This window comes from Anopheles coluzzii, chromosome 2, assembly GCF_943734685.1.
Source record: "Anopheles coluzzii chromosome 2, AcolN3, whole genome shotgun sequence".
Lineage (NCBI taxonomy): Eukaryota > Metazoa > Arthropoda > Insecta > Diptera > Culicidae > Anopheles > Anopheles coluzzii.
Genome location: NC_064670.1, coordinates 95,083,469 through 95,102,757, shown reverse-complemented (window position 1 = coordinate 95,102,757; position 19,289 = coordinate 95,083,469). Strand labels below are relative to the sequence as shown.

Sequence of the window (19,289 nt, the reverse complement as noted above, 5' to 3'; positions counted from 1 at the left end):
ATTTGCCCCTCGCACACCAACGCATTTCATTTCACTCGTAAACATAACAATTAGAAATTCCTTGGAAAAATACGTTGTTTGGCGCCTATCGGTCGCTCGGTCGCAATTGCCGTGAATCATCATCGTCGTACGGCGTACAAGTACTCGTAAGTAAGTCGATTCGTTTATTTGAAAGCCAGCCCGCAAACGATTGTTGGTCGCATTAGCTTGCAACGACGGATGTGCAACAGACACACTAAGGCACCCCCTGCGCCGCAAGGCACAGAGTGAGAAGGCTACGAAATGTAAACAGTGAGAAATGTTGAATTAAAACATAAATATCATGAAGAGACACATAAACCTCGACATCGAGGGCAGTAGTACAAGAGGTTGCGGGGACGTCGACGGCGGTTTGGTAAAGAAGAAAGAAATTGAAAACGATCGCTAAGCACATAATCATTAGAGTAAACCACCATCACCACTTCTCTCGTCCTGACTTTGTGGCGTTCTTCCCATGCTCGATGATGATGCCCTTTGCACAATTAGTGTACACAGAAAAGAAGAAAACGAACAAAAAAAAAAGAGCGCCACAAAAGTAAACAAACACAGTGGAAGTTCCCATTTCCTCCCCCAACGCGAGCAGCAGTGTGAAATTATAAACCCACCATCATCACACCAACCAACCAACCAACCTCCCCGCGAGGGAAGCAAAGCGCTATCGATGAACGGGTCTAACTGTCTGTGCGAGGGCTCAATGACACAAGAGGCCACACCACACGCCGGGGGTACACACTTGTGCCGCCCTTGCTCGTGGGGACGCACCACACAACGCTTCAGTGGGGGGGCCACCACCTCGTAAGGTTTCGAATGGGGCCACCCCAGAGTGAAGGATCTTTTCGCTGCTGCTGCTGTTGCTGCTGCTAATTCCCACTGGAAGCTTTGTCAAACACTTTGCAGGACTGTGGAGGTTTTTTGTTACTGTTCCCATGAGCCACTACTGTGTCTAGCTGTGGTAGTGGCGAGAGAGAGAGAGAGAGAGAGCAACGCTTGAGAGCGCTTCTTAAACTGTGGTCATTCACGCGACGTATTTTGTCGTCGAACGTGGGTGCGCTTTTTTGTGCTTAGTTGTGTAATTATTTTCATATTATTGGACGGTTTTTGTGTAGCCATATTTTTTCGTTCAAATTGTGGGAACACACAGGAGTGCTCTTTAGCGCTGAATATGCTTTATTTAAGGAGCACCCTTCTTGGGCAACATTATTAAACATCGGAAATTAAGACATCTCGCGTCTAGAAGCACAATTCAATCTCAAAACAATGACGTAACCCGGGCGTTTAACTTTCTTTTCATGTTCATCTTGCTTTATACAAAAAAATCTACATTCGTGCGTCAAGCATTAATGCTTAACCCCACACAAGTCAAAAGCAATATACTGTCGACTATTTGTTTTTCCTGAAGCTCTCCTCAAGAAAAAAAGGAATGAAATCATGCCACAAAAGCTACCATTTATCCTCGTTCATCATGAAAAGTTTCCTGTTGTTCTTATCGCATTCCCTCGCATCCATTGCCGTTGCCGATACAGCAGGGGTCGGCAAAGTTCTTCTTCTTTTGGCTCAACAACCGTTGTCGGTCAAGGCCTGCCTGTGTACCACTTGTGGGGTTGGCTTTCAGTGACTATTGGATTACTCCCCGTAATAAGCAGGATAGTCAGTCCTACGTATGGCGGCACGGTCTATTTGGGGCTTGAACCCATGAAGGGCATGTTGTTAAGTGGTACGAATTGACGACACATTTGCCCCAGGACCTTTGACTTGATTATGGTTAAAATATCTCAACGCATGTTTGCTGGTAATTTACAAAAAGAGCAGAATAGATTGAATAGTAAAGAAGCATGTGGAGCAATTAAGCTCATCAAGCTTTCATTGTTGTTTCCAACCTCTGTATTAAGTACTAAACATAGGAAATGTGATGTTTTACATAAATATTTCAATTTTAAGCGTTTTTGGAAGAAGATTAGCAATTAGATGCATGTGTTTGGTTATGGAATGGTTTTCAGAATGTCTGTAAACATCAATACTGAATGTCTTGTCAATACTAATGACTTGTCATATGTGGATCAGTTAAATACGAACAAGTTTGAAATTATTTTTTATAAACTAAAATAACACGTTTTTTGCATTCAAGAATCTGTTTTAATTTATTTTCATAAATATTTATATAAAAAATGTTGCTATTTCACTTATTAATGTTAAGAATCGGATTAACGTCAGATTAAGCCCAATTTTTAGTAACTAACGTTTGATTTCTTCAATTTTTCAATCATTTACCAGCATCATATAATAAATCAGCAAATTAGGGCATCTTTCAATCGTTCAATCTGGACCGCTTCTTGAAAAAGTTTGCCAACCCCTGTCCTAGAAAATGCTTAGATACCGTTTTCATTCAATGCTTCCCTACTACTTCTACTTCTACGTCTACTGCCAGACCTTCCAGCTTCTCACATGCTGATGAATACACCACAACTGGCATAAAGCATGCAAATTTAAAGCAGAAAACTTTCCCAATAAAACAAAAGTATATTAACCGAAACTTGGAGCGAACGCGTGTGTGCGCGGCATACACTGTTGAACAGCCCGCCCACCCAACAAAAAAGGTTCGCCAACGCGTGTCCCTTTTTTTGCCAAGCAGCAGGCCATCAGGCTCGAAAACAATTTTGGTAGTCTCCTTCTTTCCGATACTTTGGCTCTCGATAGATCGTTTGCTGTGCTTCGTCCTTCCCGGCAACACCTCTTTAACCGTCAATCAATTATTCTCTCAACCCAAACACTTGTTTAACTCTCTTACTCTCTCTGACTCTCTCTCTCTCTCTCTGTCTCTCTCTATATATCTCTCTCTATTGGCAATCTCAGTGACAAAACACTGCACAAATATATTCCACCAAGGGTAATTTTCCTTCCCAACTACAAGGACGCGCACCATACGTTTCGAGAGCAACTCACACCAGTAGGACGATACACACGTCCCGGTTTCGTGATCTCTGGGACAGGGCAGGAGTGAGGGGGAGTGGAGAGATGGCCGGCATACCACCTCCATCCCCTCGAGGGGTGAGATTTTATGCACGGCCAGCGAATAGCGAGCGAATGGCGGCGTCGGCAGCGCCGGCGGTTGGCGATTCGCAATAAATCACACTTCATTATTATGACGCGAGCGCTTATACAGTTATATCTCTTCTGTCGCTCTCTCTCTCTCTCTCTCTCTTTATCTCTCTTCCTTTCTCTCTAGCTTTCTGTGAGTTTTGCATTGTCCATGGCACTTTTAGTGAAGCAATAGTACGCTAGCAACCCCGATGGATGTTGCCTTCTTTGTTCTCGATTTTATATCCCCGCCGTACAGACACACACACACCCGATTTCCTTGCCGAGTGGCATTTTTCCGAGCGCACACTGGTTGTTCGCCCTTACACGCAAAATTAATGCCCAATGGTCCGGATCGGTAGCTCTTTAGTGGATTTTTATTAGAAATGTACACGAACAGATATGGAGGATGTTGTGTTCGCCGCGAGGGGTTGATCGTTTGGGTGCATAAGTAATACGATTTAGAATGACGTCTAGCAGTATAGACGTTGTTGTCTGTTTAAAAAAAATCATAATTAAACATATTTGAACAAAACCATTTTATAGGGGGATATAATCCATTCTTCATCGTAATGAACGGAAGAGACGATGAGTCCATAATACATTGCATTAGGGCTGGTATGAATGTATACATAACATACTGTTGTGGCTCACAATAGAAAATAATAAATATACAGGGTTTTACAATCAAAATAAAATGACAGCAAAACAAACAATTTCAGTAGTGCAAGATTCAAATTAGCTGTTAAAATTTGAATCTTGCGCTACTGAAATTGTTTGTTTTGCTGTCATTTTCACGGTTCATTTCGGATTTCAAGTTTCACGGTCTCACGGTGTTGTTTCAGAAGCCTTTTGCATTATTTTGCGTTGCGTTTGCGTTTAGCATTATGCTTATCAAATATTACACACTTATTGTCAAAAATGAGTATTTTCTGTGCAACAAGTTAATTGTAATATATTAAGCTGTAATTGCAATGCAAATGTTAGATTTAGATAGGATTTGGTAAGAGTCATTCGAGCCGGTCTGGTGGTACAGTCGTCAACTCGTACGACTTAACAACATGCCCGTCATGGGTTCAAGCCCCGAATGGAACGGAAGACCCCGTTCGCATACGTAAGACTGATTATCCTGTTATGGTAATAAATAATTCACTGAAAGCTGAGCCCACTAGAGTGGAGTACAGGCAGGACAGGCAGGTATTGACCTGACCGACAGCGGTTGTTGTGCCAAAGAAGAAGAAGAGTCATTTCATCCAACAGCTCTTCCGGAAGATCGACTTGTTCACAAGTTGTGTTCGTACATATAAATGTGGCAATGTTGAACGACAATTTGACAATTTATCAGTAATACCTTTTGACTCGTTTTTATTTTATTCGTTTATTCGTTTATTGGCTTTTTAACCAGGGGTCTTTGTGATCATGAAAAGTAAATTAAATTCTGAAGTGAAACAGACTCGTCCACAAAACCACAGCTGTTACCTTCAATTGCTTGACTTAAAATCATGATAGTTTTGAACATTTTGGGTAAAATAAAACAGCCAATGTATGATAATCTCCTTTTTTAAGAGCTTACTTAATACTGAGATAGTTATTTTATCCTATATTTCTAACTTTTTTAGCCTGGTTTGAGAACTAGTCAACAAAGTTGCCAAAAACTTCGTGAAAGTGTAGTGTACTATCAATTTAATAAGTCACTCTACCTTCGGTTCAAATCCCCTTTGACCTATTAGCGCGCTTCTAAATTAAGGACTGGGCTAGGTGTCCAAAGTGTTATTTAAAACTCATTTACACAATCAGGACAAATTTTGTAAGGGTTTGTAGCCACTAAGTTTACCAACTACCGGACCAGGCAGTAGCTCCCAACCACCCAACTATATAATCAACCTTTTGTGCTAGTGGGTGAAGCTTTCAAAAGGATGTAATTTATAAAAATAAAACTCCACCACTCTCTTCCACAACCCCGCGCAGCGGCAATATTGCTTGGCTGCTTTCCGTTCGACCAAAGAAACAAGCGGTAAGTAATAAAAACAAACAAACCCGGTCCGGTCCCCAGACACAACCCCCACCATACCACACCACCAAGCGACCGACAGTCGTCGCAGCAGCAGCAGCAGTAGCATTCTTCCAGCCATTTTTCCCATGGGTAATTTTCCTTACAGAGCCACATACAGGCGAAATGAGGAACGGTGGTGGTGGTCCTGTGTGTGAGCGGCGGCGCGATCAATGACGGTTGTTCCAAAGAGTTTGAAATGTGTAACATGATTTTTTTTTTCGGTGGATATTAGTTTCTCCAAAAGACAGAGGGAGAGAGAGAGAGAGAGAGAGAGAGAGAGAGAGAGAGAGAGCAAGAGTACTTTTAGCTATAACTCGGTCTGCAGAGGACAGTTTTTCGCGTCCGTCAACGGTTTCGCCTTTGAAGAGCGTTTGTGTGTGTGTGTGTTGAGCTCGAACAATAATAAAAACTACAACGACCGGGAAGCAGCGCAACCTCCACCGAGCGTTCGAGAGGACGATCGAAGCAACCCGGTATGAGAAGAATGCAACCACCACTCGGTGCGCAAGTGCATTCGCGGTAGCATTCGCGCAAATTCGCGAGAGTGGAGAGCGAGAGACCCCCGAAGGAAACAGACCATAAACATACTCTCTCCCCCACCACCCTCACCCGCACGAGATGCACGGGGCAGTCCAAGTGGAAGGCAGGGGGCTTGGCTAAAGTTGGTCTACTTCTATATGCTGCTTTTGTGGCGATAATAAAATGGAATTAAATGAAATCGAGACCGGAATAAATTGGCACAAAACCCCGGGTTGACGTGGTTTTGCCAGCTCACACACCGTGCCAGCTCACACACAGGGTTGGGTCAGCAGCAGGACACACACATGAACCACAGTTTGTGTATTTTTCTGGCTATCTCTCGCGTTCTGTCTGTACCATTGCCACTTTCCACAGTACAGTCGCCCCATCGAGCGCTTGTCCCTGACACGGAAAACACCATGGCTGGGCGGACTGGAAACTAAAACACAAACACACACACACACACACACACACACATTTGACCAACCGAAACTATCACCACACACACGCGCCGAAGAGTGTTTGTTATGTTTTTCTTTTGCAACATAAAATTAAATAACAAAATATTACAGTTTTAGCACGCAGCGAAACGGAAAATCAATCAACAAAACAAACTTTCCCCCGAGTGGGAATGAAATTATCAAAACCACAGCACAACACACCGGCGAGAAAGCTAGCCTACGAGGGAGGGATGGTCTTGAGTATGGTTGACTTGACGCTTGGGTGGAAAAGTTTTTACACTTGGACTGATAAAACATGTAAAAAAGGCACTTTCGCTGAGCAAACAAGATCAGCAAATCAGCAAGAATTAAAATAAACTCTACTAAAAAAACAATAAAGTTTTAAATAATTCTGCCCAGAACGTGTTGCTAAACAAGATTTTAAATTTTTTTTTTTTGCTCGGCTTTAAGGCAAAGGGCGCACTAATCAAATGTTGAACGAAATGTCGCAAAATTTTGCAGCATTTAGTGCGCGTGCCACATCTAACACATTTGATTAGATTAGAGACATTAAACACATTGAAGCTAAATTAGAAATTATCTCGTTTTAAATGATGTGAAACGAACCAGAAATCTCACAGGGCAACATTTTCATAACCCTTATTTAAATAACGGAGAGAGCTTTCGTGTACGTTTCATAGCAACTATAACAATTCCGCTAATAGAAAGAGGTGCAACCGCTCCTAACAGTCCCGCAAAACAGCAACTGGAACTGCATATGAGAGGGAAAAAGAGAGGAGGATTTTGAGGAGGGGAGGAAGCAACCAGCAAAAAGCCACTTGACCACAGTAAAAGAGGAACAAATGGCTTCCGTCTCCGATCCGAAATGGGCTGGGGACGTAACCATCATTACAACGGCATTGGCGGCAACGGCTTGATCACAGCACAACACGGCGACCTTACGACGACCTGGAAGGGTGGGGAAGGTAGTGCGGCGACATGTACTATTTATCGCACTCGCCTGTGACTAAACCCACCTAACACCGCTAGCCGGCAGCTAACACCGATTGCCCTCTCTCTCGCTCGGTGACCCCTTGCTGCAGTCAGTCGCGGGTGCAGCCGGGGAGAGGAGTGCAGTTTTGCAGTCTTGATTAAACAAATATGCCACACTCTAGGTCCGCTGCATAGGTAAAGCGTCCCTGGGAGGCAATGGGAGTGAGGCGACAGAGAGATAGACCCAGGCTCTCTCTCTCTCTCTCGCTCTTTTTTCCAGAGTTGTGTTGTGTTCCGTTTCGCGTTCAAGAACGGCCCTGTTGTCGCGCTCTGGGGGTCTGTGCTAATCCACTAACTCACGTCTCGCGTTTAAGTGTCCTCCAGAGGAGGGGGGGGGGGGGGATTGAGGATGGAAGACAACACAACAACTGCAACTGTGTCCTCTGCGAAGCGGACACACGGAACGAACTGGAGCGGCGCTGTGTTGTGCGCGATTCCCGATGACAGAAATGGAGCCTAATGGTCGCCGGTGTGACTTGGGATTTGTGGGACACATTGTGTGCTGCGCTCGCGCGTGTGCGTTTGTGTGTGGCATAACTTGCATTGATCCATGGAAAAAGCGGGGGCTGTCATACACTCGGCTGATAATGTCCAGAGGCGAATGGATTAAAGATTTTACCCTTCTCGAGAAGTAGAACACTGTCCACGGTGCATGTTCCCTCCACTGTGGTTTTGCCTACACAAACACACACAAAGAAACAAATTAGTGTAATGTTTGCGGTGACCTTTAGACACCTAGGCACACCGGGGTTGGATGTAAATTGTCACAAATAATTGTGAAAGCTGTGCCCGTAACGCGTAACATAACATCTGCAGGTATAGACGTGCATGTGGGTTGCTATTGTAATATGATTACGAAAATCAATACTAATTTCAAGCGGAATGTGCGCGTTTGACATATCCGCGAAGCCTACCGTAATTGCTGGCCCGATGTAACAGAAACCAATCAACCCCAACTGACGCACTGAACATCGAATTCGATTTGTTTGATCTGATCTGCATTTTGTTTAGCAAATGTTAATAGAGCAAATGTTAATTAAGTTCGTTTCTTTTTAATTAAAATCATACATCTGATAATTATTATACATTGATACAATGATGGTTATTGAATATGTTCCAAGCAACCCACAACAGGTTACAGCTACTCCATTATTTACTTTGAAATATAGAGGAATACCAAAAACATGCATTTTGTCCAAAGAAATAAACAGAAACGCTTATTATTAGGACGATCTTAGCAACGAAAAACAACAACATCGAAATGAACAGCATCATAGAGGCAGCGATCTCACAGTCCTGTGACAAGCGATCGATCTGTTATGTCAAAGGATGATGGTTCGAGTGCGGTATAGAGCAGAATTTCTACCTTTAATTTTTAAAATGACTTTCTTTTAATGACAGGAACTGCCACCTACAAAACTCAACTCCTGGCGTGTAACTCAATTTCTCTACTTCTTTACGCGTAAGAGCTATTCTCGGAATTTTAAAAACACGCTATTAATGTCTCTCGGAACAAAACGCTACTTCACGCAACATTCCCTAGGCATGCTCTCATGGCACCTAGAGTGTAGGGTGTATCAATCATACTTCCCATTCACGAGAATGCACATCAAAACACTATCCGTGAGAGGTTGCGTGCTGTTGCTGCTGCTGCTTTGCAAGGTGAGTGATCATCATCATCAAAGCGTGCACAAGTGGCATGCAAAATTGAAACGCAAAATAGTTTGTTGCGTGCATCTCATCTCACCATATTCTATCTGTCTCTCTTCTTCCTCTTAACAATAATCAGTAGCTCCAGTAGCAACAATAACAGTAGTAGCCCAGGGAAAACCCTTCACGCGCGTTCCTCGATTGGGAGGATGACTTATGACGTCACGGTTTGCGCGCATCTCTTCGGTAGCCCAGACAGAAGGGGATATGCATGCAGGGATGTCCTCGCTTCGTCAGCTAGTAACTAGTCACTAACGACGGTGTGCTGAGCTGTCTGTAAACACCACAAACACACTTCAAAGTCCACCGTAATTAGATGATAATAAAGTGAAGCTGTGTGCAAACTGTGTTCCTTGCTACCGGCTGTGGGGGTTGGAGATAGATGCTGATGCCGCTGTGGCCTTGCGCACATTGCACCTTTAATAATCAGCTCGAATCCCCGTTTTCCCCCCATTACACTATTATAGGCGTGCGGAGGCTTATCATCCGCTTCCAGGTTTGCCGAAGGTTCAGCGAGAGAGACTTTAGCATTATTTACCTTTACTTTGCGATGCCGAAACCGGGCCGGTGGCGGCGCCTGGTTCGCTCCTTCCCAGGTGATGTGGCTGCGCCGACGGCAGCTGCTGCTGCTGGTGCGATAAAACTGCAGCAGGTGCTACTAGCCCCCCGCGGCGCTGCATTTCGATCGCGTTGGCCCCCGCCGTTCGGGGTGGCGGCAGCTTTGGGGGCGCCAATTTCGGTATCAATTTACGTGCACTCTGCTTCACACCCCAGGGAGGAAGCTTTATCGTGTTTTTCTTTGCTTTAAACACACCAAGAAGCTATGACAGCAAAAAACAATCCACCACCACACCACTTGGAAGCTTGGAACCACCGATTGGAATTGGAACCGAAAGGAATGTGTTCAACGGGTGTAGAGCGTGGCACCAACGACAACGATGGCGACGGCGTCGGTGGAGCCTACCATTGCAAACTGTCACTGCCGCCACACGAATGGCTGGAGAACGGATACGCTATTAAGCACTACATTAGCACACACTGTTTGCCGACTGTGAATGCAAAAAACAACACAGTTAAGGTAAGAGCACACACAAATACGCTGGGCTGGGATAAACACACACACACACACACACACACACGGATTGTTCTGACGGAGGGTGATCGTACCCGACGAGTCCAGAAAATGGAAAGATCACTTATCAAACAAAAACGATTCGAAAACGGTCCTCTAATAAATTGAACATTGATGCAGGATTGTCACGCGGGCAGAAAAACGCATAAAATTTTAGGAAAATAGCAAATAAATAGAAGCGCATTCATACACATCGATCATTCATCACAAAACAGCAACCTACACAACACAGCAACGGATTCGACTTTGTGTTGATTAATCGTTCAAGTGAAATCTAAAATTACGTGCAAAACGGCCGAGAGAAGAAAACAATTCTGTTGATGATTAAAAATAGTATGATTGAGTATCATATTTCTCTTTACAGTATAGCTCCTCTCTTTCTCTCTGTCTCGCTCAAATATAGCATTTCAGCTTCCTTCCTTCCGGCAGCACAATAATACTCTTCAACCGTACTTCACCACAGAAAACCTTTCCGTTGTTGATATTGTTTTTTTTGCTGTTATTGTTGTTTAACTGCAATATATTTTTAGCATTCCCCGCTTAGCCAAGCTGAGTGCCGGAATGCTATTTTTGTGCCTTTTCTTTGGTATCTTGCACAATCAGAGAGAGAGCAAAAAAAACACACATACTTTATGCCACCCAATCGAATCCATCGAATCCACTACGTACTACGTACACTTGCATCGCAATTGAACGTCGATGGAAAGTCTCCCACGTGGGTTCGTACACATTTGGAAGGAAAATCAATGCTCCCAGTTCCACCAGCTGTGATAACGTTTAACCTTTTCCCGTTGAAAAATGTGCGACATTCGTTCCCCTTCCCATCATGCTTTTGTTAATAATTCCATTTATTTTTCACCTTTTGCCGTCACACCAGAACCACCACCCAAGCTCCAAGCGAACGATTGAACGATTCGCAAGGCGGACAAGACGATCGGCAGCAACAAGTACAAAACACCAGCGCACCCCGCATAGCACCATTTCGATCAGCTTTTTATCTGTTTCTATTTCTGGCTCGAAAAAGCAGCATCTGCCCCAGTAGGAGAACTGCTGTCGGGGCGTATTATGCCCACCACCAACACACCTCTCGCCTACACTCACTTGCTGGCCTGTGTAGTTACATCACCACCGACCCTTGCATCTCGCATAGTGCAAGGCGTACTACTGGAGGCGATTTGGGTGGTACGAAATGAATCGCCACTACACACCGCCCCGCGGTGTCGTACCTCTCTGACAGGGCGGTGGGTGTGCGGCGCTTATGAAAAAGCCAACCAATAAGCCCAGGTGGAACCTTCCGCTGTAGACGTGAAGTACCTACACACTGTGACGCATATTATTGGATCTCAAATGAAGTTCGCTCCAGATGAGGCGCTTCAAGCAAACAGTGGCAGGAGACGCGATAACAAACAACAACTCTGCCGTCTCCTTCACCGACGCCGTCGCCGCCGGGTGTCTTGACCTCGGATGCTGGAAGGTACATAGCATCGTGTAAAGACGCGTGTTTGAAAAATCAAACTGAAAGCAAAACCCTCGGCGCGGGACGGAAGACGGGCGGTGTGTTTTCTTTCCGACAGCTGCAGATCTTGGGCTTTGCTTATGAAGGTTCTTCCAACACCTCCCCCACCCATCCGTATGTATCTCATCATTTTTCCAACAACCTCGGATGGAAACTTAAATGACAATATCGTATTTGTGGATCCATAAGCACCAAGAGAGAGAGAGAGAAAGGGAGTAAGAAAAAATATATTGACAAAAACTGGTCGTAGGTTGAAGGACTTTATTGTTACCGGTACGATGGTACCTGTAGCTGACGTTTCGAAGCAAAATGGGCTAAAGAGATAATATTTTTTTCAAAATTGTCGCATGAAGAATAGTAAATAGCAGGTGTTTTATAAGATGTGTTTGAGCTACATGTTTCCAATAATTTTATTCGTCGTTGAGAATGACTTTGCAGTATTAGAGGAATTGTACGCGGTACGAACATGATCCAAATTTAACAGTCCATTGGACACAGCTCGTTGTAGCCGTGACGGTAAGAGAAGTGCTTAGCGCACTAGATGTTTCTGATCAAATCTCGTTTGAAGCGAATTACACAATACATCTCGTGCTACAAAAAATTGTAATGTGTACATTCTGCTGCTGCACATCTTTAATTTGAATCAATATCAAAATTAGAATCAATAGAACTTCATAAAAATTGTCAAATAAGGAAACAATGAAAACTTTTGAAACTATATTACTGTTTATTTCTAGCACTTTCCATGCCTCATGCTGCGTTAACAACAAGATTTGCCAACAGAAACGGCTCCTGCTGTCAGACAAAGTACCGATACGTCTCGACTCTCTCGACACCTGGGTGCGCACCCTCCCTAACACACACACAACACCTATATCATCAAGCTTGACCGAACACGCGCACACGAGAATCTGCAGCTTTTTGATGGGCGATCGGCAATAAACATGCCACTCTATCACTATCAATTAGTCAAGATTATGTAAAACAACGCTCGACCGACCGAAGCTCTGCTGCCCCTCTCATGCAGTCGAATGCAATCGGATGCACTGTCTGCTGAGGAGGGGGGGGGGGGGGGCGGAATGTAGATGTGTACGCGCGTGTGCTGCCGATTGTCGTCCGCTCCGCACACCAGGGGGAACAATTTGCATTTCTCGTCCGCAAACCCCTTGGGAGCACAGCAGCAAAACGAGAAGTAAAACGAAGGAGCACACTTCTGAATGGGACGGCGCTTTGGTGCGGCTGCTGGTTATCAACACCGTTTGCGCAAATAAATAAGCGACTTAGCCGCTGCGGGCTTACTGCAAATGGGAAGATCCAACACGAAAAGCATCGATCGATGAAGTGAAGGAAAGCCTAAACCCCGCCAATACACTTAGGTGGCGATATTCCCACTTTTAGTAAGCTTAATGAATGTGTTCTTGTTCCTGCTCGGTGGATGAATGTGTTCCTGCTCGGTGTGCACCATAAGTACAGTCATAGCACAAAGCCGCACGCACATTAAATCTCTTTTCATTCTGCTCTCTTTCCAGAAATGTAGCGTCAATTCGCGGCGATCATCAGTTTCTCTGTAACATAAAACTCCCTTAAATGCATTTGCACCCTAACCACCACCATCACATGGTTAAAGCCGGGCGATATCTTCCGATTGTGTTCCAGCCCAGAAGAACGTAAACATTATTCGTTCGGGACAAAAATAAACAGATAAACAAACGCAAACAAATAAACTTCCTGTGTGTGTGAGTCTACATCATGCACTATGCATCAGTGAAGAAGAAGGATAGCGAGAGAGAGAGAGAGAGAGCGAGACAGAATATCACAACCATCACGCACCAACCACCACGGGCACTAAGCTCCACTTCTAGAAGACTAGTGAATAAACAGCAACAAAGGAAGATAACAAAAAATAAACCCCAATCTAGACTTCGACACAACGAAGCGCAGCCAACGATGTACGATAGTCCGCGTCACCCTGTCTCAGAAATTGTGCAAGCACAGGCGGCAGGCAAGCAAAAATGCACCCAATACACGCTGCGCTACACTGTGTGCGCCATTTGGTCGTGCAAAGATCGCGGGCGAGATAACAACACACACCACGCGCTCGATGAAAATCCGATAGAAAGAAGCACGTTCTGCACTGCAACTGGGAACGCTTCTTGCCCAACCCCACTACAGGCAACAGAAAAACCGCCACACCGCCGCGGAACAAAAGGGAGCGAGAAAAGTGAGCGAGCTGCACTTTCCCTGCTGTGTCCTCGCGCGGGAAGAGTTTTCGCACCCATCGGAAACACATTAATTCCGTTGCGCGGTAATTGAATTGAAATAAACAAATTCAAACGAACGGTGGTGCGGAGGGACCTTCAGCACCACCCCATCCACCACTCCCCCCCCCACAGAGTGCTTGTGGATGGGGTGTGCTGAAAATACCCGTTTTCCACCCTTGGTTTATTTGGGGTGGTTGTGTGGAGAGGCAAGACTGTATTGCACACACACACACACCTCACACCGTTGATGCAACAACGGTGAACGTGAGATGCATACTGTTGGGAGAATTTTCACCGCAATCCACAGAAAAAAGGACAGCGGTAAAGTTCTTTCCAAAGGTGGTAAGCATAAACACACACACACACACAGAGAGAAGACAACGGATCGGAACAGTTTTTGCAATATTTTGCGCAGCATATAATAGTGCTTCGGTAAAAAAGGGAAAATGGCCAGGAACGGAAGGAATTGCAAGTAGAGAAAGGTAGGATCTTTGTTTGAGGTATGAACGCAACAGATTTTCCTCCCAAGCCGATGACGCTTCAGCCTAAAGGGAACGGAAATAGTTTGATTATTTTAATTACTAATTCAATAATAAGTGATGATTTCGAGCAAGCATTCCCACAACTGACTATCTATCGTTAATACGACCACGATGTAGACAAAGACTTCAAAGCCCTATATTTTAAGATCTCTGATTTCCTGATAATTCGTTTGATCCTACTTCTTAAAAGGTAAAAACCTCCTAACAAAACAAAAACAATAAAACATGTTCGGTTTCAAGTTCTTTCTGTGGTCCAAAAACAGCCCTACAAAGGAAACCAGTACCTTCAAGCTGTTCCTATTTGTTCAGCTGGTGCAGCTTCGATGTGCAGGTTATGCTCGAGAAAGAACATACCGACTCGGGGCAGACTCTGTAGATAAAAGGGACACTCTTTCGAAGCAACAGCAAACAACAACAGACACAAACACATGTTAACAACATGTGTGTAACAGTGTTTTGATGTGTTGCTCTCGGCGGGAATGGAACTCATTGAACGAATCCATCGACGATAAAGACAAGTACGTCAATTTTTAACACACTTCCACTGTGGGGCATCGCAAGATGAGGCGTTGAAGGGGGAGGGAGGGTTTCATTTTCGAGGGATTATACGGGGTTACACACAGTGCCGAAACCTTTGGACCTTTTTCTCACTACCTTTTTGTTGTAGCTGTATGCAGCAAGAACGGTATAAGGTTTCCTCTTTTCCTGGGTTCGTTTGTTTTGTTCGAAAGGTTTTGCTGTTTGCAAGGCATGGAACGGTGGTGTTCGTGTGCAAATAATACACACGACTGGTGTCAGTTACAGTAACGACGAAGTAGTTGGGTAATTTTAATTAAATCGTAATTTCAAGAAGCTTTTCAAGTACATTGGAGGTCAATGCTTCTTTCGAATTGCATACGAGTGGACGTTCAGGAAGCATTTTCAAACGATTCTAAATTGTAACGATTCTAATGGAATCATTTAAGGACAGCATTTTAACAACATACTGCTCATTTCATCAACAATTGCAAAAAAACGTACGTGAATAAATAAATCCACAAAAACGACCAAATTAAACCAAACGAGTGCATGAACATTTGGTATCCACCATCGTTTGACCTGGATGAACTGCTTCATTGTGGGATTCACTCTCAGCACCGCCGCATCCACCTCGCTCTCCTCTTGCACTTCCTATAACAAACTGCTGGACTAAGGCCTTACGATTCTTCCCCAATTTCTTGTTTGCATCGCTTACTTCGCCAGATGTGTATTAGCCCGGAGCCCAGAAAAAAAGAAGTGACACTAAAAGTGTCATCACGAGACGGGTGCCATCAGGCTCGTGTCATCTATTGAAGATGATAAGCCGGGTGACAATGATTAATTAGCCTAATCTGGGTGACTTTTTTGCTTCTCTTTTCTTCTCGGTTCCGTCTCAAACTCAAAGAAGCTATTAGCGGCACCAAATTGGCTTTTCAGAGGTTGTGAGATGAAATAAACAAGATCAGCAAACATTATTCCAGTTCAGCGACGATTTCCCTTAAATTCAATTAAGCATAACACGAAGGTTATGAGTTGCAATCCCGAACGAACTATTTATCTGTTTATATTTTACAACAATAAACTACAATACTCCTACAATTTTTAGGAGTTACTAACTATTAAGTTAATGAAAATTAAAGAGCTCAAACTTGACACAAATTTCGTGCCAATAATACACTCACTCCTCCTCCCTTGTCGATTTGTTTAATTACGCTACATACATCACTGAGTACCTGAGTGAACCGAAAATGAGACGAACGAGTCCTTGATCGTTATCGGTGAACCTAACGTATCTCACCGTGCAGTTTCTGTGGCTCACGGTGATAATGTTCATTTGCCGTTCTCCTCTTCTTTGGCCGTTATAAAATGGACGCATTTTCATATACTTTTTTGACACCATTGCCCATACAAAACTGGATAAAACTGATATGAAATTCAGTATTCAATCCAGATACACAAAAAAACGACCACTTCTTGCTCTTCTTCTTAATCGCCCATTCATCGTCGTCGTCGACGGTGAATACTCCGAGAGAAAGGTACACGATACAAAGCAGAAAGCACACACTCTCACACAGACATTAGATTCTGTTCGCACAAAAAGCAAAAAACGAAACAACATTTAAAAAACAGCGTCAAACGCACCGCTTTGTTTCCGCTCCTGTTTACGCAGCGAACGAAAGCGTGAGAGAGCGTGAGAACGAGCTGTACTATCTCTACAGCTTACAGGCACGGCCTGTGAGCGTGCAAAATGAATGAATCGATGTGGTGAGAAGGGTAGAATACGGGGGTGGAGAACCGATTTGGGGAGGGCGAGGGATGACGCTTTTTTCTTTACGGTACGTGTCAAGGGTAATGCAGTTTGTGGCATTGGCCAGAGCGAGAGTGCGTGCAAACAAAAACCATTCGCTTGCTCGCTCGCACCACGGTCGCACTGACTCACGGTCTGCCCCAAAAAACACCAAACACTCACACATACACACACACGTAACCACAAATGTGCAACGAGCATGTGTAGAGCTGCCTGGTTGTAGGTGTTGGGAACGAACGAACGCACGCACTCACGCACGGATGAATTAAATTTTAGGGGATGACATAAAACCGACCGGGTTAACAATTCATCTCGCCCTTGGGGTGGGGTGAAGGGGTTTAGGTGTCATATTTAGCACTTCAAATATAGGGGGTGAATGTGACCCTACCACGACTGCGAGTTTGTATTCGTTGGAAAACGGTTTCATACGGAGGGAGTATTATTAAACCCCCTTGGCACGTTCTTATCAGCATTTCTCCGTCGTAAATACTTATTCCATATATCGATAAACTCATTCGGCACACACAGAGCAAATATGTACATATACAACCACACTGCCCAGTGCCAGAATTTATCACAATCGGAGAGTGGGCTCATGTAGAGAGCAAGCCACCAGCACACCACGGGCACGACACGATGGTGATAGCGCGTTGCACAAATACACTTTCTCCTCCACCCGGTTCCGGTCGCACGCGTGATCGCTACCATGCAACACTTACTAACACCATCAATACTAACACCAACACTACTACCTAGGGCCCTGTTCACGAGGACGGTATGCACTACTAACCTACACCAAACTCTCCAGACGCACTTGTGCTTGGATTGTTACTCTCTATCTCTCTCTCTCTCACACACTCCGTCAGCTGTGCCTGTGGAGGCGGTATATCGGATCTTACAAGCACTCCCTACGAAGTTGTGTTGGCGTAGGCGAATAATAGTGGTAGTGGTGATAGAAACAACACCCTTTAGTGGTAGTGGTAGCTACCACACTGTATACTATTTCCGATCGTTTGTATGGGACTGTGACAACGCCAAATGATATCCAAATGCTCTCGATACTGCCTTTTTCTCTCTTTCTCGCTCTCTCTATCTCTCTCGTTTTCTATATCTTATTTTTCTTCCCAATATCGGTGCAAGATAGAGGATGTAGTGAACACTCATTAGAGAGTGACTAAGTGGCACAGTTGGGGGATGAAAACGTAGCAGCAACAACAACATCAGGGATATCAGAATTCAAATAAAAGAGCAGTCAGTCCTTCACAGGAATTCAAAATCAGTGTGGTTTTGATAAAATCAGTTGTCAATTAATATGTGTTTTTGCCAATCGCAAGTGAGAAAGGCATGACGAAAAGAATATATACCTGATTGTAATGGACAGTAAAGCAGATGAACGAATGGTTCGATGCGTAGACGCACCGGCGCTTACGCGACGGGACAGGTACGGAAATCTCTTTACAACTACAAACAAAAAACTTTTAGCTTTGAATTTTCACATACGTTCATACGTTCTGCTCATCTTGCTCCTCCCGCAAGTCAACCAATAAAGCCCAAAAAATCCGTCAAAAAGAGAAGAGCGCACCCAGGGATGAATTATTACAACAGCACCCGGTGGTGGCAGCTTCTTCTGCTTTCCTGCACCATCTCGTCGCCGGCGACGGGACGACGACACACCACACACCACCAACCATTATAATTCGCGAATTGCAAAATCCCCCCAATCTACCTTATCCTCAGCTCTCTATATCCCTCTCTTTCTCTCTACTACATTGGCACATCATCGTGATATGATGCTCGCCGCACACAACAAGATGCAAGCATATTTTTTACGGCGGCAAAAACCTCGTCGTGTCGTAACGACATTGACCAACCAACCACACGAGGGGTGAATAATATATTACATTGGCATTCGGTGACGGTCAGGTTTTGGGGATGGCAACGAAGCATGCATTCAACGGCCTATCAAACAAAACTGACCACAACTGGATTTATTGCATACAAAAAGAAACAGAAATATATTTACTCTCTAAAGTGATCCACAAAATTATCCAAGAATTTGTCAAAAAAATAGAAAAAAAACACTTTAAGTTTAATAATAAAAATCAAACAAAACGTTGCATTATTTGCACAATTAAACGTAGAGTTTGATATATGGGTTCGCTTGGAAACGTTTCCCATTATTGAGACGGTCATAAAGAGCGACAGCCTCTCTTCAAGCATTACACCATCGGCGCTGCTCCCCCGTCCAATGCAGCGTTGCCTTTTTCATTGATCGGCAGCACATACACACAAAAAAAAACCATGAAACAATGCACCAAAGAGCAGGGCAGCAAAGATATCTCAAGCTAAAGAAGAAGAAGAAGAAGGAGCATAGCAAAAGCGTCATCCCCCGTTCAGGGAGTAATGCCACCCCCGGACACCCGCCGTACGCAACACACTTTATCCGTTCTGTTGTGGTTCTTCTTTTTAGGTTGAATGAACGAACCCATTCCCCTCCCGGTCGTCCCCCTTCGTCTCTCTCCTTGAAACGACACGATTGCCCCACAAAAGATGAGCCCCATCGTAAAACTCTGCCTCCTTCGCTCTCTCTCCCTCTCCCCGGGTGGGGTGGGATGGTTTTCAT

The 19,289-nt window shown here is 44.4% G+C and overlaps 1 protein-coding gene across 9 annotated transcripts in view; it reads right to left on the bottom strand.

Annotated features, from left to right (window-relative positions):
• LOC120947615 (ankyrin repeat domain-containing protein 11-like) overlaps positions 1–19,289 on the bottom strand; it is a 39,540-nt gene that overhangs the window by 7,313 nt on the left and 12,938 nt on the right. For 3 of the 9 annotated variants that reach the window (XM_040363084.2, XM_040363086.2, XM_040363087.2), the window contains exon 2: positions 9,428–9,938. The exons of 5 other annotated variants lie outside the window; for them this stretch is intronic. In XM_040363084.2, coding sequence (XP_040219018.2) covers positions 9,428–9,569 — 142 coding nt within the window. In that variant the 5' untranslated portion in view covers positions 9,570–9,938. Of the gene's footprint in view, positions 1–9,427; positions 15,971–19,289 lie in introns of those variants that run through there. One more of the 9 variants, XM_040363085.2, reaches the window with a different exon arrangement.